The sequence below is a fragment of the Ornithorhynchus anatinus genome, chromosome 7 (genome assembly GCF_004115215.2).
Source record: "Ornithorhynchus anatinus isolate Pmale09 chromosome 7, mOrnAna1.pri.v4, whole genome shotgun sequence".
In the NCBI taxonomy this organism is placed as follows: Eukaryota; Metazoa; Chordata; class Mammalia; order Monotremata; family Ornithorhynchidae; genus Ornithorhynchus; species Ornithorhynchus anatinus.
The window spans coordinates 8,766,931-8,792,251 of record NC_041734.1 but is presented as its reverse complement, the minus strand read 5'-3'; the positions used below and the strand labels follow the sequence as shown (position 1 = coordinate 8,792,251).

General features: G+C 46.5%; 1 protein-coding gene across 1 annotated transcript in view; it reads left to right on the top strand.

Moving 5' to 3' along the window:
* LOC103170203 overlaps positions 1–25,321 on the top strand; it is a 72,449-nt gene that overhangs the window by 35,469 nt on the left and 11,659 nt on the right. Inside the window, exons 3-4 of the mRNA XM_007667167.2 lie at positions 7,622–7,761; positions 21,464–21,722. Coding sequence (XP_007665357.2) covers positions 7,622–7,761; positions 21,464–21,722 — 399 coding nt within the window. The remainder of the gene's footprint in view (positions 1–7,621; positions 7,762–21,463; positions 21,723–25,321) is intronic.

The following is a 25,321-nucleotide window of genomic DNA, read 5'->3' as shown; positions in this document are numbered from 1 at the left end:
CTGGTTTCCTAACTTAAATAAGGTCTTAATCCGATTAGCATCCGCTTATCCACTTATCTCTTGATTTCATAGTGGGGACGAGCTTTTAAATCTACTTTATCCTTCATCCCTCTGTTAATGCACTCCACTGCCAAATCTTTTCACTACAACCTCTAGGACCTATAAAATATAGAGGCCGGAGACTGCAATTTGAGAGGACTTTGATGGTGACATGAGCACGGTTGATTTAAATACCATTACAGTCCTGAATCTCCTTTTGTTGTTAATATCTGTGTGCCTTCTGTATGCATATCCCCGCCCCCATTAACAAGGATACTGGAAAACCATTTTGATGCACGTCTCCAGGAAACCAAAGTCATGATTCTGTCGAATCCACGAAGGTTTTCATTCCATCTATCTGTATTCTTATTGTATCCGTGCTTATCCAATTTGTCTCTCCCTCAAGACTGCTAAGGTTGAAGGTTGGAATCATATCAAACCCAAACCCCAAAGGATCTTATACAGTGCTAAACAACGAGATGATTGTCACTCCATATTGAAGAGTGATGAGGGGAAAGATATTTTCCTTTATGTGATTTCTTTCTAATGTCCTTTCAGTTTTCCCCTAGCTTCGGTCCTTATTTGACCAGCTTTGCTAGAGAGGTAGTGTAGTCTAATTGGAAAAGACGGGCCTGGGAATCATAGGACTTGGGTTCTAATCCCAGCTCTGCCCCTCGTCTGTTATGGGACCTTGGGTAAATTACTTACCTTCTCTGTGCCTCAGTTTACTCATCTAGAAAAGAGGAATTGGACACCTATTCTCCCTCTTACTTAGTCCCTATCCCACGTGAGGCTCACGGTTTATTTGTAGCTTGATTATTGTGAATCTGCAGTTTTTGTGTGTAACAAATGCCATGGGGATTAATGATGATGATAATATCAACAATAATAATACTGAAATTCAGTCAATAGTTGCTTTTTAGAATCAACTGCAGAGCAAGATTCTGGGATTCTGGATTAAACACTGCGGGGGGCGGGGGCAGTTAAAAAAAACAGATGATGGACTTTGAGACCATCCTTCTGTGGGGCTGAAGATTCTTCATCGTGGATCCTGGCCCCAAAACTCCAAGAATTTTTAAAAAAGGTGATCTCACCCTTAATGTGGCTTCTATATAAAAAATGTAGTTAATGTGGTTTTCCCGGCTGTGATCTCTTGCCATTCCTCAGCATCATGTCTTTATCTGCTTATTTGTTGTTGCTGTTTCCTCTTGTGTCGGTTTTTCATATTTACTCTCACACCCTTTCAGGGACGGTCTGTTCATCAGCTTGTGTCTGCTTGCCTTCTCACTCAACTGTAACTTCCTGGACGGGATCATAGCCTTTCCTTCTATACGTCTCTTACCCCCCGATACTCGGGAGGTGCTCAAACCCCATTGGCAGGGAATGTGTCTACCGCCTCTGTTATATTGTACTCTACCAAATGCTTAGTACAGTGTTCGGCACACAGAAGGCACTCAACAAATACAGTTGACTGATCAGCCCAGAGGAATGTTCCCAAATCATCATCCTCAGTGGTATTTATTGAGCGCTTAACTGTGTGCAGAGTATTGCACGAGGTGCTTGGAAGAATACAACAGACTTGGCGGACACGATCCCTACCCAACATGAGCTTACATTCTAGAAGGAACTTATTGATCTTTTGTACCTCTGGAGGTGGTTCCAGGTGAGAGATTCATCATCCAGATGAAAGTCATTTTGAAAGGTGCACTCCCCTTTTTCAAAATAATTAGAAACCCGTTAATACGTTATTCTATTGCTTCAGAACACCGTTACTACCATCAACAACGGCAATGGTCAAAATATTTATCAAGCACTTACTCTGTTCAAAGCTCAGGGGTGGATCTAAGATAACCAGATCAGAATTCCCGATGCACTGGAATTCGAAGCCTGAGAGGAAGGGAGAGCAGATAGAGAAATAATAGATGATGGTGCGGATGGTATTTGTTAAGCGCTTACTATGTGCCAAGCCCTTTTCTAAGCACTGTGGGGGGGGGGGATACAAGGTAATCAGGTTGTCCCACGTGGGGCTCACAGTCGTAATCCCCATTTTACAGATGAGGTAACTGAGGCACAGAGAAGTTAAGTGACTTGCCCCAAGTCACACAGCTGACAATTGGCGGAGACAGAATTAGAACCCATGACCTCTGACTCCCAAATCCGTGCTCTTTCCACTGAGCCATGCTGCTTCTCTACACTTTACAGGTAGAGAAAAGGAGGCCCAAAGAAGTTACGTGACATGTCCACGGTCACACAGCAGGTCAGTGACAGGATTAGAACTCAGGATTCCTCTCTCCCAGTCCTACACTCTTTCCACTAGGCCACCCGGCCTCCCATTAAGTGCTCGCATACTGGCCTAAATGTGCTCATGAATCCCAAACCCACAATGGGGCAGAGTTTCACCTAGAGAGTAATTCGCTCACCAGACAATATCTCGCCCTGCTACACGTAGATGTTAAGCAGTGATTAAAGGAGAAGGCGCTGACGGCTTTTGAGATGGCAATGTAACGTCGCAGGAAGCAATTGCTTGAACAACTGTTCGGTCCGTAAAGTAGATCCCTCTTTTGCAAGAGAAAACATATCCATTGGAACTCTCCGGAGTCAAACATTTGTTGTTGTTGGAGTCTTCTAGACTGGCGTTTCTGAATCAGCTGTTTTTTTTAAAAAAAATTATCCCTACACGCTAACAAGAAACAGCCCCCGGATTTTTCAAGTGTATCATGCTCTCAGAGGATTATGGTTCTTCTACTGTTCCAAAACAGAGCCTTTGCGCTCCTGTTTCCCTTGGTGACAAAGTCAGCAGAGTCCTATTGGCTGCTATTTGTGGCCGTGAGGAACTGAGCTTCCGCGATTAATAGCGACGAGGTTCGGAACAAAGGTAAGAATGGCTTTATTTTAGCACCCTAAAAACCAGAGAGCTGCTGGCTTAGATTTCATGCCACTCTTTCCCCACTTTTGGCTTCACTTCCCCTAACTTCTGGATTCAAACAAGATTCTCCAGAGTTGAAGCTTTTGGGGCTATGCAGCCTGTTACATGTGCAAGTACTTTTCCGCTTCACGGGACAAATGACACATACTAAAACCCAACCCTCTGGTTCGGACCGCCAAGAGGGTCGGGTCCAAGCTGCATCATGCAAACGCAGAGTATTTACGGAGAGCATCCCGACTGCAGTGCCGAGAACCCACAAAATAAACTGCTTAGGCACAGGGAGACTGCTGTTTCCACGGCAACAGGGAGAGGGAGGCATCTGCAGTGAATGCCTACAAGTTGATACTCATTTCCGTTACGGGCGATAGCATTTGTGTGTTCCCTAGTAAGACTAAGCGAGAGAAAGCGCTCGCAGAGGGAAAAGCGGGGTGGCTCGCTCAGTCGGTTGAGGAAGGGAAGAGCCGCTGACTCTCCCCGGGTGGCTCGGCTAGTTTGAGCCTAAGAACGTGACCTGTTGGTGTTTGTCGGTTCGGACGCGGTAACCCGACGGCTTCGGTTTTCCCTGTTCGGCTGGGGGAGAGGGGAGCCGATCGATAGTATTTATTGAGTGCGGAGCACTGTAATAAGTACTCAGGGGAGAAACGGAGCACGGCTCTTCCCACGTTCAGAGCCCTTCTAAAATCTCATTAAAATCTGATTATAATCTCATCTCCCCTCATTTCCCTCTCTGCTGGCACGTCAACATTTCCTGGTCACCTGTATGTCTGAGTACTCCCCGCGTAACTCACTCCAACCATTCCCCACCGTAGCGCTCACGTACACAGCTTTCAACTCTGTTGCTTCCCCCACCTGTATTTATTTTAGCCTCTGTCAAGATCACTCCTCACTAGACTGTAAACTCCTTGAGGGAAAAGATCACACCCACCGAGTCTACTGTATTCTACCAAGTGCTTAGTACGGCGGCCTGTACAGAATAAGGGATCAAGCAATACAAATCAATCAATCCATGGTAAATGTTGAGTGCTTAGCGTGTGCCGAGTGCTGTACTGAGCGCTTGGGAGAGTACAGTACAATAGAGTTGGTAGGCACGATCTCCTCCCACGAGGAGCTTCTAATCAAGAGGTTGTTGAGAAGGGCAACCAACCGTCATCGCTGTTCCCTTAAGCATCTTGGTGCCACTCTGAGAAACAGTCCAGTTTTGGATGGATATATTCTTACATTTGCTAATCTAGTACAACTGATGCCTTCTGCCCCCGCCACCCCATAGCTGCCTGAAAATAATAATAGTAATGATATTTGTTAAGCGCTTCCTATGCGTCAAACACTGCTCCCAGTGCTGGGATGGACACAAGCTACTCAGATTGGACCCGGCCCCTCTCCCACATGGGGCTCACAGTCTTAATCCCCATTTTATAGATGATGACCGAGGCACAGAGAAGTCGAGTGATTTGTCAAAGCTCTCACAGCAGGCAAGTGGTGGAGCTGGGACTAGAACCCTAGTCCTTCTGACTACCGGGCCCGGGCGCTACCCACTAGGCCATGCTTCTGCCTCTCCCAAGTCGCATCCATTTAGGGGACGTGCACCCGGGGTAACCCATGGACAGTGGGGCCTCCCGTGGCATACGGCTGCCCATGCTTGGGGAAGAGAGAGCTGGTCCCCCTCCACCCACTATCAGAAATAGAGGAAGGACTTACATGGATTACATTGCCATTCGGTGCAGCACAGAAAAGGCTACGTCTTAGGAGTCCCTGCACGATAAAACCGGGGATCAATCAATCGATCAGACTGATTGAGCGCTTACTACTACTAATATAATAATTACGGTATTTGTTAAACGCTTACTACATGCCAAGCCCTGTTCTAAGCCCCGGGGTAGGTACAAGAAAATCAGGGTGTCCCACAATCTGGGACACACAATCTTAATCCCCATTTTACCGATGAGGTAACTGAGGCACAGAGAAGTTAAGTGACTTGCCCACAATCACACAGCTGACAAGTGGCGGAGCCAGGCGGAGCACTGTATTGAGCGTCTGGGAGAGAACAAGTCATAATGAGCTTACAGTTGAGAGGGGGAGACAGACATTAACATGAATAAGTAATTTATAATATACAATTTCTAGATATGTACATAAGTGCTGTGGGGTCGGGGAGAATATCACGTGTCCACCGGTGATTGAAGTGCACAGATAGCGCACGAGGGAGAGCGTGGCTCAGTGGAAAGAGCACGGGCTTGGGAGTCGGAGGTCACGGGTTCTAATCCCGATTCTACCACTTCTCAGCTGTGTGACTTTGGGTAAGTCACTTAACTTCTCTGTGCCTCAGTTACCTCATCTGGAAAATGGGGATTAAAACTGTGAGCCCTATGTGGGACACCCTGATTACCTCCCATCTACCCAGAGCTTAGAACGGTGCTTGGCACATAGTAAGCACTTAAATACCACCATTATTATTCAAGCGCTTAGTGCAGTGCTCTGCACATAGTAAGCGCTCAATAAATACTATCGAATGAATGAATAAACTGGGGAAATGAGGACTTAACTGGGGAAGGCCTCTTGGAGGAGGCGTGACCTTGGGTAATGTTTTGGGAAGGTGGAGAGAGTGGTGGTCTGGTGTATATGGAGGATGAGGGAGTTTCAAGATAGGGGGATGACGTGGAAAAGGGGGTGTCGGTGAGATAGATGAGATCGGGGCACGGTGAGTAAGCTGGTGCTAGAGGAACGGAGTGTGCAGGCTGGGCTTTCTAGGAGGAGATCAGTCAGGTGAGGTAGGGTGGGGGAGACTACCTTTCTGGGGCAAAAAAATGCTTCCACTCCACCTGCCACACACCCACCCCCACACACTGCTGTCCGTCACGAGTGTGGTTCACGCAACTGAACCCACCTACGTAGCCTGGTGCACATCCGGAGCCATCCGAGGCAGAGTCACCGCAGCAGACGCAGGACAATTCTATCCCCTGAAGGCTCTAAGAGGCTTCTCGGTAAGGATGGACAATCTGGGCTTCCCTCAAGTTGGGAACAATGTTTCGCTCTTCAATCTGATGGCGGAGCTGGAGCACAGGATGCCTAGAGCAGCAGCGGGGCCCAGTGGAAAAGTTTGCCGTGGAAACCAAGAAACGATGCGCAGACTTCTTTTCTCACCGGTCAGGATGTTCAATGGTGGAGAAGCAGCGTGGCCTCGTGGAAAAAGCCTGGGGCTGGAAACTCAGAGGATCTGGGTACAAAGATATTCAGGTTGGATGCAGTCCCTGTCCCGTATGGGGCTCACAGTCTCACTCAGAGGAAGTAGGATCTAATCTCCATTGTAAAAGTGAGGAAACCGAGGCACAGGGAAATTAAGTGACTTGTCCACAAAATCACATGGCAGACAAGTGGCCCAGCTGGAATTAGAACGCGGGTCCTCTGACTGCCGGGCCCACGCTGTTTCCAATTAATAGGAATGACGATAATGATGACTTCCTGAGTTCCTGAGTTCTCCTCAGGTCAGCTGGATAGGGACCAGAGAGCAAGGCGTCAGTAGTTCCACTCCTCCTCTGGGCCCAGAAAGATCATCAGTAGCCCCAAGGAAGAGAGGAAGGGCCGTTGACTTTGGAATCTTTCGTTTCTCTCCAGGCGAGCCCATTTTAACAGACAGTAGTCTTGTTTTCTTTAATTATTTTTTAATCATCCACCTTTTCCCCAGCCCCTCCAGCAGTCACGAAAAAAGTCGCCTCCCCTTCTGGCCCAACTGGCAAGTGGAGATTCTGAAAACGCCATCTGTTGGCTCTCACACCTCCCGGCATTCACCTGGGCTCCGTTCCTCACCAAGCGAAAAGTCAGCAGATGCCGTGCAGCCAGTAGGGAATTGTGTGAACAGTTGGATGTTACCACAGACCACCTGTTTCCAGGATGCTTTGGGGCACCCTCCTCGTTCTGGCACGAGGTGCGGGGGCTCTGATCTGCCAAGGTGTGCCCTCTGCCTCCCTGGAGAAATTAAAGCTAGAGACTTAATTTCTACTCAGGGAAGGGGAAAAAAAAGATCACCTGGGTCATGCGACGCTGCCCTTTTCCAGTCGGCAGCGGCTTTAGAAAATTAATTTTAAAATTCCACTTGTAATTTTAGCGCCGCCGTTTCCCTTTGAAAAAGTCAGGGGGGAACACTTTTCTCATTTCAGTCCTTTTGAGCTGCCCAGGAGAAGAGAACTCTACGCGTGCACAGCCACCAGGCCAGGAAAGGGGCGGGGAAACGTGAGAGAGGAAATCGAGGCGGGGAAACTGCCAGTGACAGAGAACTGCACCAGGATATTTTCGGAGCAACTTGAAATCAGAGAGCACAGAAAAGCAGGAGAGAAAAGAATACAGGGGAGAGAGCACCATTAAGAAAGACTGGGTGTGAGGTAGGGGAATGGGATAGGGATTAAAAAAAAAAAAAGATCTACCACACATGGACATATTAGAACCACACGTGAAGGATGGGAGACGTATATACGTGCGTGCGTGTGTGCGTATAATACAAATGTACCGAAACACTATAATACCTATAGAGCACGTATCAGTCGCTTCCTATGCATAAAGAACATTGCCAACTGCAGCCTTTCTCCACCTAGAGCAACCCAAACTATTCGTCGCCGTTGCTTTTAAAAGCAGGAGACTTTGGAATCACCTTCTGTTTGCTTTAAGTCCCATTCAGGGAGTTTTCTCAGGAGGTCCGGGACTCCGCTGCCTACTACCTGCGTCTGGTTCTAGAAAACCTGGAAAAAACCGTAACCGCAGATTCTTCTCCTTCCCGGATGACTGCGAACCAAAATGCAGTCAGTAAGGTAATGAAGTCAAGAACATGATCTGGTGTCTGCAGAACTCGGTCACTTTGCGTCCTGCCGGTTTAGCAGTCGTTTCGGTGAAACGGGATTCGTACATGAAATGCTCGGTACTGTTACTGAATTAACGGTAGCTCAGTAGAAAACGCGGTAGAGGGGGAATGATGAGTTTCCTCTCAGACGGGGAGCCCGGTCGTCCCCAGCGTGAGCTTCTCGGCGTGGCTCAGTGGAAAGAGCCCGGGCTTCGGAGTCGGGGGTCATGGGTTCGACTCCCGGCTCCGCCACCAGTCAGCTGTGTGACTGTGGGCGAGTCGCTTCACTTCTCTGGGCCTCAGTTACCTCATCTGTAAAATGGGGATGAACCGTGAGCCTCACGTGGGACGACCTGATTACCCTGTATCTACCCCAGCGCTTAGAACAGTGCTCTGCACCTAGTAAGCGCTTAACCGATACCAACATTATTATATTGACAGTGCACTAAGGGGATGACCCATGGTACAACACCAGACTTTAGGAGACCGGTCGGGGGGAGCTGACATCACATGGTTACTCCAAGCATCCTGTGGACAGCGGTAGGAGGCAGAACACGAGAAGCAGCGTGGCTCAGTGGAAAGACCACGGGCTTTGGAGTCAGCGGTCATGAGTTCGAATCCCGGCTCTGCCACTTGTCAGCTGTGTGACTGTGGGCAAGTCACTTCACTTCTCTGTGCCTCAGTTCCCTCATCTGGAAAATGGGGAGGAAGACTGTGAGCCCCACGTGGGGCACCCTGATTCCCCTGGGTCTACCCCAGCGCTTAGAACAGTGCTCTGCACACAGTAAGCGCTGAACAAATACCAACATTATTATTATTATTATTATTATTATCCTTGGGCTGGATGGGTCAGTGGTCCGACCTGGGCTTGGCACTACTCGAGTGATGAACAGGTGGCGATTCTTCCAGATGGTCAGCCATCATTGCACTTCTCCCGTTTAAGCGTCTCCGCTTTCCAAGCAGAAACAGGAAGTGATATTGCCAGGGGCCATGGAGCCTGGAAGCTGCCCAGAGAGAAACCAGCATGGGGATTCGGAGAGGATTTCCTGGCAGGGCCTGCTGTTTCCAATTTCCCTGTTGCCAAGAGGAGAACTGGACAAGTAACCCAGAGCATTCAAATAAGCCTGATTCTCCCCTTCTCAGAGGGAATAGATGCTCAGAGCTGTACAATTGAATGTGGAAACGAAACGAAATTAGAGGAAAGCGGCGTGGCCAAGCGGAAAGAGCCCGGGCCTGGTAGTCAAAGGACCTGGGTTCTAATCCCAGCTCCAGCGCTTGTCTGCTAGGTGACTTTGAGCAAGTCACTCAACTTCTCTGCTCCTCAGTTACTTCATCTGTAAATGGGGATTAAAACTGTGAATCCTAGGTGGGACAGGGACCGTGTCCAACCTGATTATCTTGTATCTACCCAGCACTTAGTGCAGTCCTTGGCACAATAGTAATTGCTTAGCAAATACCACAATTTTTTTTTATATCTTTGCTCCACGCAAGTAGCCAAATCTTACAAAGCCTTGATTTTGATAGCACTTGGTTTTTCTATAACCGATGTTATGTTTGGCCTAGTGGACAGAGCACGGGGTGGGGGGTTAGAAGGATCTGGTTTCTAATCCCGTTCTATCTGTGTGACCTTGGGCAAGTCACTTCACGCTGCCGCAGTTCTCTCATCTGTAAAATGGGGATTAAAGATCGTGAGCCCTATGTGGGTTAGGGACTGTGCCCCACCCGATTTGCTTGTACCCATCCGAGCGCTTAGTACAGTGCCTGGCAGATAGTAAGTGCTTAACAAATACCCAAATTATTATGATTATTATCCACTCTGCGGTATTCTCCAGGTCCAGTGCCATGTGCATGCCATGTACGTAGACTACTTCTTCCAACACCTTGCTGAAATGAATCCAAACGGGATCGCGTTATCAAATATTCCCTAACTCCCTAAGTGTTCTAGCCAAATGAGCAGTGAAAATGTGCATTCAGATAAAATTGAAGGAGAAGGAAAAGGAAAAGAAGATTTAAAAAAGGTCACTGAAACACCTAATGCTCACTAATGAAAACCTAGGTAATAATAATAATGTTGGTATTTGTTAAGCGCTTACTATGTGCAGAGCACTGTTCTAAGCGCTGGGGTAGACACAAGGGAATCAGGTTGACCCACGTGGGGCTCAAAGTCTTAATCCCCATTTTACAGATGAGGTAATTGAGGCACAGAGAAGTTAAGTGACTTGCCCACAGTCACAGAGCCGGAATTCGAACCCATGATCTCTGACTCCAAAGCCCGTGCTCTTTCCACTACAATCTCAGATCACACTGGGTTGTATGCTGTCTTTTGAAAGGGATGCCCAACTCTCAAAGTTTTGTTCCCGTGGTTGCCACTGTTTTTCAGAAAGGAAAAGTAGAATGAGATCAACAGATAGCCAATGAAATAAATTTTTTTGTCATTTGGTCGTGATGGAAGTGGAACGGATTTTTATCATCGCTGGTGTAGAATGACCTGCATAGCTCACTCACGGCATCGGGCCTTCAGCGTGCTATGGCAGTCCCAGGCAAATGGCAGTAAAAAGCATAAATCCTAGCCACGGCAAGTGGAGAAAACCAGAAAAGATCCACTTAAGGTCTCAGGAAGGTAAAATACAAAACATTACCCCGAAGATCTCAAAGCAAAAATGAGTGTTTAACCTCCCACATTTGCTTGATTCTTTTTATAAATGGATTTTCGATTTATGACCATCATTTTTGGGGGAGGGAATGATATAATTGAAGAGCCAACAGTTTGTGACGCGCAAGAAAGGTTGTGTTTGAACAAACCAACTGGGTTTCTGGAAGGTTTGTATTACACCTTGTCTGTAGAGCGTCCACACGATGCAAAGCATCCTGCGGGCATTCCACAAATACTCAAGGATGGCAATGCTTCTGGTCTTCAGAGATACACAAATGTCCGCTTAGATCACCAGATCCATAAACTCACCACTTGGCAAACGATCTCCGCCTCCACTCGAGCTGCTATCTCTGGCTTACCTGTTTGCTTGATTCCTCATCTCAACACATCTCTGCCTCCAACTGCAGCTGATCACTAATTACACATAGGAATTACTCACTTATCGAGCTGATTTTCTCATTTCTCCCAGAGGAATATTTAGGTACATTTGTTATGCTCTGTAGAACTGCCCCGAACTTTTCCCGCTCAAGGAGATTTAGTTGAACAACTTCAGGAAATCAGAGCTCATTATTACTGTCTCTCACTGTTTTCAGTGATGAATGACAATATCTCCTTCAGACTGATTCAGCCTAATTACCAAGTAGAAAAATCAGAGCTTGCCCTTCAGGGAAAGGATGGAGTCCTAGGATAGTTCCAAGTCTGCAAAAGGGCATTCCAGTAACCCTCCTGGAGCCTACGGTTCTGACTCTCGTGGCCAGGTTTCATGCCGGGTGCGATAGAAACAGAGCTGCATCTAGCCAAGCCTCAGACTGCCAAACTCTGGGAACCGAGCCATCTCCGCTTAAGCAGGGCAGTTCTGTTCTCTCATCGGGCCCACGCCTGCTGAGGTGACCGCCAGGAATGATGACCGTGAAGAGCTGAGCCGATTCGGCCTCCGGGATTGAACCCGGGCTGCTCTGGTCAGGGGAGAGGCGAATTGGTGAGTGAAGGAAAATCAGACAAGATGCAGGGGACCCATCTTGCCCTCAGTTACCGGGATATTTAAGGCAGGGAACTTTATCATTAAAATATCCAAATAATTGAGGTCCAAACTGTGGTTTTGGTGGGGCAAGAGGGAGATTAGGTAGCTCATTTTTAGCACACACTAAGCTCTGAGAGAGTTACATTCCAAAGCAAATCTGCATTTGCTAAGTAAAATTGCTTGTGGCTCTGGAAAAGGGGCCCATTTGGGGTGCCAGGATCTTTGAAGTCCTTTTCTGTCTCAATCATTGGTATTTATAGAGCGCTTACTTTTACAGAGAGCACTGGTCTAGGCTCTGGGGAGAGTAGAATACAAACAGAATTAGCAGACATATTCGCTGCCCATAACAAGCTTACAGTCTAGGGGGGAGACCGACATTAATATGAATAAATAAATAATTTATATTATACAATTTAAAGATACGTACCTAAGTGCTGTGGGGTTTAGGGTTGGGGAGAATATCAAATGTCCAGCCGCACCATTTGTTCCCAAGAGGAATAAATCGCTCAACTCTCCTGCCTAAGCCTATTCCTCCTTGGCTTAGCCTTAGGTGAGAAGGGAACTATTTTAAGCAAAGGCATATTATATTTCCATTAAGGGATCTCAGAAACAGTGTACATTTGTTCTATTTGAGCAAAGCAGTTAAAATGGTTGAAGATCCGTCCCCCGGAAGGAGGGCTCACATGATGTGGAGAGTGAGTGGACAAGGTTAGATTAATTATGTTGTCTTTATCGGGCAACCCTATAGGATTTAGCCTCTCAAAGCACAATGACTAATACTGGTTTTAGAGGCGCCCGACCAGCAAGTCAAACTTTTCCAGCCTCTTGAACCGCCGCAGGGTGCCACCGTCATTCATCTTCTGTAGGGGGTTGAGAGATATTGTGCATTATTCAAATTCAGTTTGCCTTGGATCGCATCATCTTAAACTGAAAAATCTGACCACATCTCCCCATCACAAATCCAACGCAATGCCATCCTGGACATGGCTTAATTTCAAGCAATAAGACCTTAAATGTAAGTAGCACCATCCTTCCAAGGAACTCATAAGAAGAGCCTGCATAGGGCTAGCCTAATATTTTGAAATCAGATTTTTCAGGATCCATATGCTTGTGGACGACCCTGCCAACAATCCGCCTCGTTAGCCAGCTCTAGACAGAGGGGAGGGATTTGTTTCCAGTACCGCATGTCACAGTTCAGCATGAAAAGACTGAAAGTAATTAGATTGAGGTTGCGCAGGCAAGAGTTTTTTGCGGGTAAGATTATACCCTCATGTGACCTTCTGAGTGACCTGTGCATCTGCCTGATTAACAGCTGGTACCCAAAGGGCTTAGGTGGTGCTGTGCTGTTGTCTCCCCTTGACTAGCGCCAGGCTGTCTGGACCCTGAAGACTCTCCTCAAATCCCCCCCGGCCCCCACCCCAGTCCTCCCCGTGGTGGTTGGCTGCAGGATAAGGGGCTGGGAAAGATTGATGTGCTACCAGGCGGACGCCTGGGTTTCTGGACTGGACTCTGAGACGGGACTAGCGGGATATGGCTCTCACCTGCCCAAGGCAGCCCTCGTCCTGCTAACTCAGGGCTTAAAGGTTGGTTTGCCCTTGCAGCTTTTGGTCAAGGAGGCCCAAACCCTCATCAGAATACGCGGCTGCTTCCATGTTACCTCAGGTGGAATTCACCCCCCAACTTCCTATTGGAGGTGGAGCAGGTGAGACCATTTCCCTTTCAGAGGCGGGAACTGGGGTTCTGGAGTCGCCAAGCCCTGCTGCCTCGGTCGAACTCCCCCATTCCCTCCTGGGGGGGTGGGATGTCACCCACGGGAAGGGTCTGCTGACCTGCAGGGTGGCTGCCCTGAGTAGGGCAATCAGTACGAAGAGAAGCCCACTTGGACTGTCTTCAGAATCACCCTGGTTAAGGACCTATCAAATTAGCACTCCCTTCTAAAGTAGCCTCTGGTAACATTGAGAATTTGCGCCCATTTCCATTTAAAATGATGACAGCACTTCGGAATTTGTGCCTCACATCCATCACGCATCGAGAAACATCTAGGTCTCCACTACTTTTGAAAAGTAAAGGCATTGTTCCCCTGAGGGATACGAGAGATGTTAGGGCATCATGATTTAATGGCTTGCTCCTTAGTTTTTAAAACAATACTTCTCTCTCCAGAAACTAAAACCTGAAGAGAGAAATTCAAAATAAATGTATCTGCTCTAGGTCCAACAGTGAAAAGCTGGTTAAGGTCTTACGTAACAAAATTCATGGATTTGGGCTAAGAAAAACTTTCACTATGGTAGCGGAGCAATATCCTGCTATTAAATCTCTTCTTCTCAGGGAAATGATGCATGCCAGCAATATTACATCTAGGCCAATTATGCTTTGGTTTAAATGGAATATTATTGGCACTTATTCAAAGTACATTGGGCACCGACAATATGCCCCAACACACTACAGTAAAGCATTTGCACTTCTCTGTCCCTTTTCCAACAGGACATAAATTGTAGCAGACATTTTGTGTTAAAGGTTTCAGGGCAGAGGATTTCTTTATGTGTTCATTATTCTGCGTAGAGCCTCATCTAGAAAGGAAACGTGAAAGCCAAAGCCACGGACGCTTGATCCAGCCACAGATGTCGACAGAACCCGAAACGACGGGTTTCTCTGGGCAACGAACCTAGCTGATGAAGTTTGCCGTCATCTCATTCACCGAATACCTACTGGGTGCGAAGCCTAGAACTGGATGAGCCCCCCCAAGGGTCAGGGATGGTGCCTAATTCACAAGACTCTATTCTTTCTCAGTGTTTCCTACAGTGCTTGGCACACAATAAGCCTTGAATGAATGCTACTACTACTATCATATTAATGATGATAGTAAATTGTTAAGTGCTTACTATGTGCCAGGCACTGTACTAAGGGCTGGGGTGGGTACAAGCAAATCGGGTTGGGCATGGTCCCTGTCCCACATGAGGCTCATAGTCTCAATCCCCATTTTACAGATGAGGAAACTGAGGCACAGAGAAGTCAAGGGACTTTCCCAATGTCACAGAGCAGACAGGTGGAGGAGCCGGGATTAGAACCCAGGCCCTTCTGACTCCCAGGCCCGTGCTCTATCCACTACGAACCACCGCTACTAGATGCCTTGGGAGAATACAGTAGATTTAGATGATAAAATCCCCGCCTTCAAGTACCTTTCAATCTACCAGGGTAAAGACAGACACAAAGGAACTGCAGATAGCAGGGAAGAGAGAGTGAAAAATAGATGAGAAGAAAATTATTAGTAATAGTAAGTAGTAAATAGTAGAGTATGCAATACGTACACAGTTATGCGAGGGGTGGTTGTCAACATACGAGTGGAGGAGTGGCAGAAAAGTCCTGAGGTGGCGGATAGGAGGATATGATCCAAGAGGAAGCAAAAATAATCAGGGAAGCCCTCCTGGAGGAGGTGGGATTTCAGAAGAGCATTGAAGTTGGAGAGAGCTCTGGTCTGATGGTGTGAAGGGGGAAGATGGTTCCAGGCAGGAAGAAAGCCTTGAGTAAGGGGAAAGAGGCGGGAGAGTTGATAAAGAGCCATGAGAAGGTGAGTCGAGAGGAACCAAGTGTATGAGTTGGGGTGTAATGGGAAAAGAGAGGACATTCTAGTCAGCCTGGGCGGGAACCAGGACTGTATTTTTGCTTGCTTGCCCACCAACTGAACTGCCATCGTTGTCAGAGAAAACTGTCCTTGGACCCAATCCTAACAAATCTTTTAAGCACATGGTACCCACCCACCCTCAGCGCCGCAGCACCTTAGTACATATCCTTTTACCCTGTCATTTCCCTTATCTGTAATTTATTTCACTGTCTGCCCCCCTCTCCAGACTGTAAGCTCTTTGTGAGCACAGTGTCTACCAACTCTGTTGCACTGTTCACCCCCAAGAGTGCTCCGCACAGAGCAGTGTTTAGTTAAAACCACGGATTGACTGAGGTCTAGGGTCTGAAAGGATTTAACCAACCAATAGACCTCCCTTTCTTATAGTTAGTAAATCCATTTCTGGCTAACTAAGCGGTTGTTTACTATAGCAGGTGGTCTTCATCCATCCCAAAGCACCTTTTCCTTGTGTTAAAGACAAAGCATTTCAGATTCTCTCGGGGCCTGGGGAGTCAGACGACCGGGGATCTAATCCCAGCTCCACCTTTTTTTAAAATGGTATTTGTTAAACGCTTACTGTGAATCAAATGTTGCCCTAAGTGCCGGGGTAGATACAAGTGCATTACTTTGGGCACAGTCTTTGTCCCTCATGGGGCTCACAGGCTAAGCAGGAGGAAGAGGAGGATTACTGAGGCACACAGAAATTAAGTGACTTGCCCAGGGCCGCCAAGGAAGCATTCGACAGAAACAGGATTAGAACTCGGGTCCTCTGGCTCCCAGGCCCATGCTCTTTCCACTAAGGCATTCTGCTACACTTGCCTGATGTGTGACTTTGGGCAAACCAATTAATTTCTCTGTGTCTTGATTTCCTCATCTGCAAAATGGAATTCAATACCTGTTCTCCCTCCTACTTTGATCGTGAGACCCATGTGGGACAGGGACTATGTGGCTCAGTGGAAAGAGCCTGGGCTTCGGGGTCAGAGGTCATGAGTTCGACTCCCGGCTCTGCCACTTGTCAGCTGTGTGACTGTGGGCAAGTCACTTCACTTCTCTGTGCCTCAGTTCCCTCATCTGTAAAATGGGGATTAACTGTAAGCCTCGAGAGGGACCACCTGATTACCCTATATCTACCCCAGCGCTTAGAACAGTGCCCTGCACATAGTAAGCGCTTGACAAATACCAACAGTATTATTATTATGTCTGACCTGATTATTTTGCACTTAGCACGTCTTTAACGTATTGTAAGCACTTAAATAACACAATTATTATTACTAATAATAATGAGGGTGAAAATAATAACTTCAGTTGGATCCATTTCTGAAGAAATTGGGAAGGATGAAAGCATTAAATACAAGGGAACGTGCAGAACTCCTTCAGAACTGTAGGGATTTTTTTATTTTTTGGTTTTTTTTAGTTTTCACATTTATTTTTTTCAATGGGACTTGTGAAGTGGTTACTATGTGCCAGGCACTGTATTAAGTTACAGGCTAATCAGGTTGGCCATAGTCATGGGACTTGCAGCCTTAATCCCCATTTTACAGACGAGGTAAATGAGGCACAGAGAATTGGGTGACTTGTCCAAGGTCACACGGACTTGCCCAAGGTCACAGAGGGCAAATTGAGGGTCTAGGTGGTTATTCACCCTCTTGTTTCATTCCTCTGATCTTGGGTTGTGAGACAGAGACATTTACAGGGGCTTTGCAGGAGACTGACCACTTTGAGACATGAATGAGACACTGAAAACAACATCAGGCTTTCAAAGGAAGAAATCCAGGTATCAATCTGGGTACCTTACTCTGAAAATACAACAAAAGTCACAACAAAGAAGAGCTTTGCTAATACCACTCAGTTCTGAATATTTTGCCAACATTCAGGTTCAAATAGATAACAGTAAGTTATCTAATTTACTGAAGAAATTTATACAGTCATTGAACTTATAATTGCATCTCATTCTTTTGATACCTGCTGACTTTGATCTGGAGTGGGAGAAGGAGACAATAATGTAGTAAAAAGGAACTGAAACTATGAAAGCTTGGATAAATGTGCTAGATTAATTTGAAAAATAAGCCACAATGAGATTGATTTTTAGTCTGCCCTATACTCACATCTAAACAGTTTTCCATATGCAGTTGATTACTTTCCCTCTTATCCTCTGGGTGACTTAAATGATGTATCTTATTTTTATTTACTGCTCTCTTTGTTTACTTCTTTGTCCTTTTTCTAGCTGCCTCTTCTTCCCTGCCCTCCCTTCTCATTTCGGCAGTTTCCTTTTTGTCAATTTTTCTCATGAAAGAACAACAGTTGTTCATTTATCTTTTAATTAAATCACTGGGGGAGGAGGGGCCTATCTGAAGTCCTCAGAGAATACATTCTGAGCTAGGGAAATGGAGAATGCTCTCTTCCAGCTATGATGAACAAAATGTTCACTTGAATTAAATAAAGGATCCTATTCCCTTTAGGGCTTATTTCTGAGTAACTTGTAGCATCATCCAAAGCTGAAGACCACCATGATTTCTCAAAAGAGGGAACTATTTAAAATTCAAACATGATAATATCAGCTAATAGTGTCTTATTTACAAAATAAAGGCATGTCCATTGCAAAGTCGGTTTATCCTGATGATCTGGCATGTTCTGATGGTCTAAGGGGAAGCAGCGTGGCTCAGAGGAAAGAGCCTGGGCTTCGGAGTCAGAGGTCATGGGTTCGACTCCCGGCTCTGCCACTTGTCAGCTGTGTGACTGCGGGCAAGTCACTTCACTTCTCTGTGCCTCAGTTACTTCATCTGTAAAATGGAGATTAACTGTGAGCCTCACGTAGGACAACCTGATGACCCTGTATCTACCAACATTATTATTATGTGCCAGGCACTGTAATAAGCGCTGCTATAGATACAAGTTACTCAGGGTGCATCCGGTCCATGTCCCACATAATAATAATAATGTTGGTATTTGTTAAGCGCTTACTATGTGCCAAGCACTGTTCTAAGCGCTGGGGTAGATACAGAGTAATCAGGTTGTCCCACGTGAGGCTCACAGTTAATCCCCATTTTCCAGATGAGGTAACTGAGGCACAGAGAAGTTAACACGGAGTTCACAGTCTTAATCCCCATTTTACAGATGAGATAACAGGCACAGAGAAGTTAAATGACTTGCCCAAGGTCACAGAGCAGACATGTGGCAGAGCAGGAATTAGAACCCAGGTTCTTCTGACCCTCAGGCCTGTGCTCTACACATTAGGCCATGCTGTGCCTCAGTTTTCTGGTAGGTGTGGGTAGCGGGTGAGCCGTCTAGCTAGCCGAACTAGAAGAGAGACTTCTATTCTCAATAATCCATACTGGCAATTTGAATTCCCACTCTGCTCAGTGTGGGGATGATCCGGCCGGTGGGATGCTGGAAAAATACCCCTGGGACGGTTTCCATGTGGGCAAAACTGATCACATACGCACAATGTCAGGGACAAGTCAGTGGAGACGATAGTGGAACACACTCACTGACCAATTTGGGGAAGTAGAGAAACTTTTGGTGGACATGTCATGCATTTTTCAAAATCAATCTATAGTATTTATTTAGTATTTACTGTACGCAGAACACTGAACTAAGGGATTGGGAGAGTATAATACGGTAGAATTGAAAGACATGATCCGAGCCCCCAAGGAGATTTATAGAGTTCTAGCTTTGCTGGCCATAGAACAGAGCTGAGGAAGATCAACTGGCAGGCCAAACCTCACCTCTCTGGGTGGTTAGGATTTTCTAGAGTTGTCCAACACGTAGCCAACTTTAATCATTTGAATAGAGAATGCCTAAGTTCTGATGAATACTGAATTAAGCGCCTTGTTCCACTTGCCGCTGAGCTCTTTAGCTGTCCCTTATTTTAAATAACCATGGCATATCATCCTAATTGGGACTAACTGAAACGCATTTACGTGTCAAGTCAGAGTCAATATCTGAAAGGTTCGTCGCTGGTTTATTATACTAGAAGGGTTCTGCAAATCTGCCTCTTTTCTAATGGTTCCAACGTACCCAGGAAAAATCCCCCCCGGGGCTGAAGCTAAGGTCAGAATTACTCTGCCCAAGAGATCATATTCTGAAAGAGAGGGAAATATAACTAGTATTCATAGTGCATTAGGAACACGTGGTGAAGCGAAAGATTCACTTCATTTTTTCTGTGGTCTGGGTAAACAGGGACTTTTTTTTAAGATTCCTTAATGTCGTGGATCATGACACTTTTTATCTCTTCTGCACAGTTCTTGGTTTACGTAAGGTGAAGTCAGTCAACCAAAATTTTTGAAGAGTTGCTCTAAACTGGGAATTAGCCAGTAGGGAAATTGTCGTGGAAAACCTTTCCAAATATAATGTAACACCGCCCTCTCCCCACCTTCCCTGACTCTTCCCCCACACCCCCAACACACAAACACACACACAATGGATTAGTGACTATCGTAAACTATTTCCTCCCTTGTGTCGGGATTGGGGGGGAGCAAACTCTTAGGCATTCATGGAAGGTTTGCGTGCCCACTGCCAACAGTCACCCACCCATTACATCACTGCCTCAAGTCGTGCTCTCTTGCATGCATGGATGGTTCAATTTGGAGGTGGGGGACCACCGCTACAGCAACTTATTGTAGTTTTCCATGGCCCTGTGTTGGTCAAATTGATGAGGGCAGTCATATTTATTGAGCGCTTGCTGTGTTCAGAGCACTGTATCAAGCGCTTGCAAGAGGGCAGTATAATACAATCGGTAGATATGTTCCCTCAACACAAGGTCTGTACATTCTGAAATCTTCTTAAATAACATACCTGGTGGAAGTAGTTAAAGCTCCCACCCAAGCGGTTTGGGCCTATACAGACAAAAATGGAGTGGAAACTCAAGTCACTGGACAATTCACTTGATGATTATAGACAACATATAGATAACACAATAAAAATGTCCTTCATTATCAAGATGGTTTTGATTTTCGTCTTCAATTAGCTTGAAAATTTCTTCTTGTCTCCCCCTGAGCTTGTTACTACATCGTGTGCCTGAAAGCCCAATAATTGCCTCAGCTCCTTACTTCTCCCTTGAGTAATCAAGACCCTAGCTCTTCGCTCCCTTCCACTTTACATTTTTCAAAGTCTCACGCCTTGCAATTCTACACCACGGGAAAATGGTGACAATCCAGGTAGCATTTTGGGAAAGGAGGTTAATAAGTTCTATTGATGGAAAAGACAGAGAGTCCCCTTAGAATTTTAAAAATCATATGAGAATTATAATTCAATGTGGAGAGGGGAAAAAAACAAACCAGGAAAGTTAAATGTAGATTTTCACAATTAAGCAATTATCCTAGCTCGGTTTGTCTTTGTGCCTGAAGAAATACCCCCTTGTTTCTCATATAACGTTTTCAAATCAGTCATTCGATTTTACTATCATCCCTGGGAATAGGGGGAGGCAGGTATTACCACCCCCATTTTATAGACTCATTCTGAGGCTCAATATAACCCAGCAGGCTAAGGACGGAGCCGGGACTAGAACCGAGATAGCCTGACTCCCAGCCCCGAACGTTTTCCATTAGACTACACCACCTCCCAGGCTCAAATACCTTCAGGTGAACCACATGGAGCAAGCAGAGGAACTCCCCACATCAACCCTCCAAAGGAGGGGAGCGCCCCATCTCTTGGATTTTAAAAGCTTGGCCTGCCTTACTGTTTGGCCAAATTTGACTCTTATTAACCAGATCCAACTCCCCCCCCCAAAAGTTCTGATAGCTTTAAGGATGAAATTTCCCAGAGTCCTCTGGCTGCTGGGGCCCGCAGTCCCCGGAAAGTGAGGGCTACTGAAAGAGACTTCCATCTCCTTCAGTCCTCTTTGGCCACAGCTTTGCCCTAATAATAAGAATAATTGTGGTATTTCTTAAATGCTTATTATGTGCCAGGCACTGCGCTAAGCAAGGGGGTGGATACAAGCGAATCGGGTTGGACACGGTCCCTGAGCCTCACGGGGCTCACAGTCTCAATCCCCGTTTTACAGATGAGGGAACGGAGACACAGAGAAGTGAAGTGACCTGCCCAAGATCACACAGCAGACAAGCGGCAGAGTCGGGATTAGAACCCATGACTTTCTCGCTCCGAGGCCCGTGCTCTATGCACTTTGCCAGGCTGTTGCCCTCCACCGACACCTTCCCTTTATAAATTTAAGGTTTCCTGATTATTTTTTGGGGGGTAATACTTCTGGACCTTTTTATTTAAACCTCCAAATCAGGACAGTAACAGCCGCACGACCGTGTGAAAGCACGCAAACAGTAAGTGCTCAACGACTGAATGAATGAATGAGGATATCTGCTAATGTGACTCAAGGGAGCGATCAGTTTTGAATTCACTGCGGTTCCTGGATATTCTGACCTTTCTTCTAGGATCAATACATGAAGCCTTTGATCACGGATCCTGAGAATCCAGAGAGATACTCCCAGGTGTTGGTGGATCCCAATAAGCTCTACAATGTGGTGAAAAAGGCCAAAGAGCAGAAATCCCATCAGGAAATCACCCTGTTGAATGGACTCATAGACCTCGTGTTCAGCACCCGAGAGCTCGCCACAGCCCATGGCCTGGGTCTGAAAGGGAAAGATAAAGAAGAAAAGGCCCTGGATAGGGTTAAAGTATCAGCCTGCGAAGGTAAGTGGGATTTTCAGACAGTAAGATTGAATTTTCTCATATTTCAGGCCTTAAATGCTAGCATATGTACGGTAATGTGAAGCAGAAGCAAGTCAATACATACGTATTATATTCCCTTTAACATTATCCTCACCATGTCCCTGAGATGGCCATATGTCAAAATCAGTCCTGTTTGGGAACAACGAGGAAAAAACCAATGCATTCTTTGAGATAATGCAACGTTTCTTCCTTGTTTTTCTCCTCTCTCACATAATGTTTTCATTAGGACCGAATACAGTTAGCTCTATAAATTACAGCCCACTGTGGCCTCCTTTATTATTTCTTTCTTGAAACATTTTCTGGGTGTTTATTCGACTTTCTCCTGAGATGATGTTCTGGATGGATAACAGAGAGAAAACAGAACAGTCGCCCAGTGGTAGAGAAGGGGCTAGCTGGCATATAGGTTGAACAATCAATCAATCGATCAATCAGTGGTATTTATTGAGTTCTTACTAACAAGTAGGAATCTCAAAGATTCGGAATTGAGACAGCACTTAACCCTTTGGGGGAAAGATTTAAAATCATGGAGCAAGAGGCCGTTGTCTTTAGGCTCCCCAGATTCACTCCACAGCCCCGAGGATGGACCAAAACGGGTCGGGTCGCTAGGGAGTCGGACCACAAACCATTATTCTGCCTCCAGGGAATGCAGTTAAACAAACACCATCAAGAAGCCAGTTACAGGTTCCCAGGCCCAGAAGTTGTAGGGTTGCTTCATTGCATAGAGACGGAGAGCACCCTGGAACTTTCATAAAGTTATCATAAACCCGTCGATAAATATTTCATGCGGAACCAGAGGATTCTGGCCCGAAAACCGGATTTCACATTCACGTTATGTATACTCTGCATTTCATTGGCTTGGGTCTTTCAGTACACGGGACCGGATGAACACCAAATTAATGAAGAACATTTGTCACCGGACCTCACCGAAGGAAGCTTTGTCCCAGGGCGCATTCTGGAAAAAACATTAGTACGAGTGACTTTCATATTAGATGGCGTTGTGTGTCCTAGTTAGGGGAAATGGGGGTGGGGAGAAAGCTGTTTATTCATGATCCTGGGAGGGGAAGGGGGAACGCTGAGGTAAAAGGAAGATTCATATATAATCCCAAGAGAAACAAGGGGCGTTGATTCAACAACTCACGCAATCAATAGAGCTTTCAGGCTCCTCTAAGAGGGGAAACAGAAATAGGATGAGTTTTATGGTGCATTGGAAAAGTTTGCTGTGGAAACCAGGAAACAATGTGCAGAATTCTCCCCTCGTAGGCCAGGGCATTCAGTGATGGGGAAGCAGTGTGGCCAAGTGGAAACAGCACAGGCCCGGGGGTCAGAGGAACTGGGTTCTAATCCCAACCCCTTCATTTGGCTACTGTGGGACCTTGGGCAAGTCAGCTACCTTCTCTGTGCCTCGGTTTCCTTATCTGTAAAATAGGGAATTAAATACTTGTTCTCCTTCCCACTTGGATTGTGAGACCCACGTGGAACAAGGATTGGGTCTGATTTCATATTTTGTATCTACTCGAGTACTTAGTTCAGTGATTATCACGCAGTAAGCACTTCAACAAATATAATGAAGTTATTATTATTATCCACTGTCCTGCCGCTATCAGGCCCCCAGCCGACTTCATTTATGCCCGAACCCATGGGCCCTGGCATCCTCCCTCTCCATCTAGAAATGAGGGAAGAAGACACATTTCTCAACTCTCACCCAATTGCAAAGCCAGGGGAGGTAATGCACCGGAAAATCTCTCTTTGGGTTTGCCATATTCCATTCTCCTCTACCGCAGACCCAGGAGGGAGGCTGGCGGCAGTGCCAGCCAACAGAAGAAAGAAAACAGTCTAGAAATAAAAAGCACTCCTCCTTCTCCCTCTAACAAACCAACAGCTATGGATCTGGGCACAATAAGAGAGCCAACATTGGCCAAAGAGACTGGCTAATCATCCAACGATAGTATTTGTCAAACATCTGGGTGGAGAGATGTAGTAGTAAGTAGTATTGCTTAGTACTAAGCGATTGGTAGAGTACAATAGAGTTAGGAGGCAGGGTCCTGGCTCTTGAGGAGTTTACACATTTGGGTGCAAGCTCCCCCTTCTACCTTCCATCGGGACTGAGGATTGGAGCCTGCCTTTCTAACTAGAGAAGCAGTCTGGCTTAGTGGGAAGACCACAGGCCTGGCAGTCAGAGAACCTGGGTTCTAATTCCGGCTCTGCCAATTGCTTGCTGTGTGACCTTGGGTAAGTCACTAACTTCTCTGTGCCTCAGTTCTCTCAACTTTAAATTGGGGTTACCGGTCCTCCCTCCTACTTAGACTGTGAGCCCTATGCAGGAAAGGAACTGTGTCTGACCTAATTAACTTTTACCTACCCCGGTGCTTAGAACACTGTTCGCCACATAGCAAGCGCTTAAATACCATAAAAAACTGGGAAAGAGAAGATATAAGATAGCAGCTCTCTTCAACCTTCCATCTTCCCTGATTTCTCCCTCTCCTTTTCCTTCACTCTCAACTTCCTGCAAAACCTTCCTGAGTCCAGAGACTATTCCAGGACAGCAGTGGCATCAAGGAATAAATAGATTAGGGGACGGGTTGGTGGAAAAGCCGGATTTTACCTGTCAATCAGCAGGGTGAATTGACATCGAGATTGCTTGAAGAGATATGGAGGCTGAAGCTACTGATCCAAAGATTTGGATTTGTCATCATCGATCAAGGTGAACGTCTCTGTCAAGCTAGTGGACAGAGAACAGGCCTGGGAGTCCAAAGGACCTGAGTTCTAATCCCAGCTCCGCCACTTGTATGCTGTGTGACCGTGGGCAAGTCACTACACTTCTCTGTGCCTCAGTCACCTCATCTGTAAAATGGGAATTAAGACTATGAGCCCCACGTGGGACAAGAACTGTCCAACCATTAGCTTGTATCTACCCCAGCACTAAGTACAGTGCTTGGCAGATAGTAAGCACTTAACCAATACCATTTTATTCATTCAATAGTATTTATTGAGCGCTTACTATGTGCAGAGCACTGTACTAAGCGCTTGGGATGAACAAGTCGGCAACAGATAGAGACAGTCCCTGCCGTTTGACGGGCTCACGGTCTAATCGGGGGAGACGGACAGACGAGAACAATGGCAATAAACAGAGTCGAGGGGAAGAACATCTCGTGAAAACGATGGCAACTAAATAGAATCGAGGCGATGTACAATTCATTAACAAAATAAATAGGGTAACGGAAATATATACAGTTGAGCGGACGAGTACAGTGCTGTGGGGATGGGAAGGGAGAGGTGGAGGAGCAGAGGGAAAAGGGGAAAAAGAGGGTTTAGCTGCGGAGAGGTGAAGGGGGGGGTGGCAGAGGGAGTAGAGGGAGAAGAGGAGCTCAGTCTGGGAAGGCCTCTTGGAGGAGGTAAGTTTTAAGTAGGGTTTTGAAGAGGGGAAGAGAATCGGTTTGGCGGAGGTGAGGAGGGAGGGCGTTCCGGGACCGCGGGAGGACGTGGCCCGGGGGTCGACGGCGGGATAGGCGAGACCGAGGGACGGCGAGGAGGTGGGCGGCGGAGGAGCGGAGCGTGCGGGG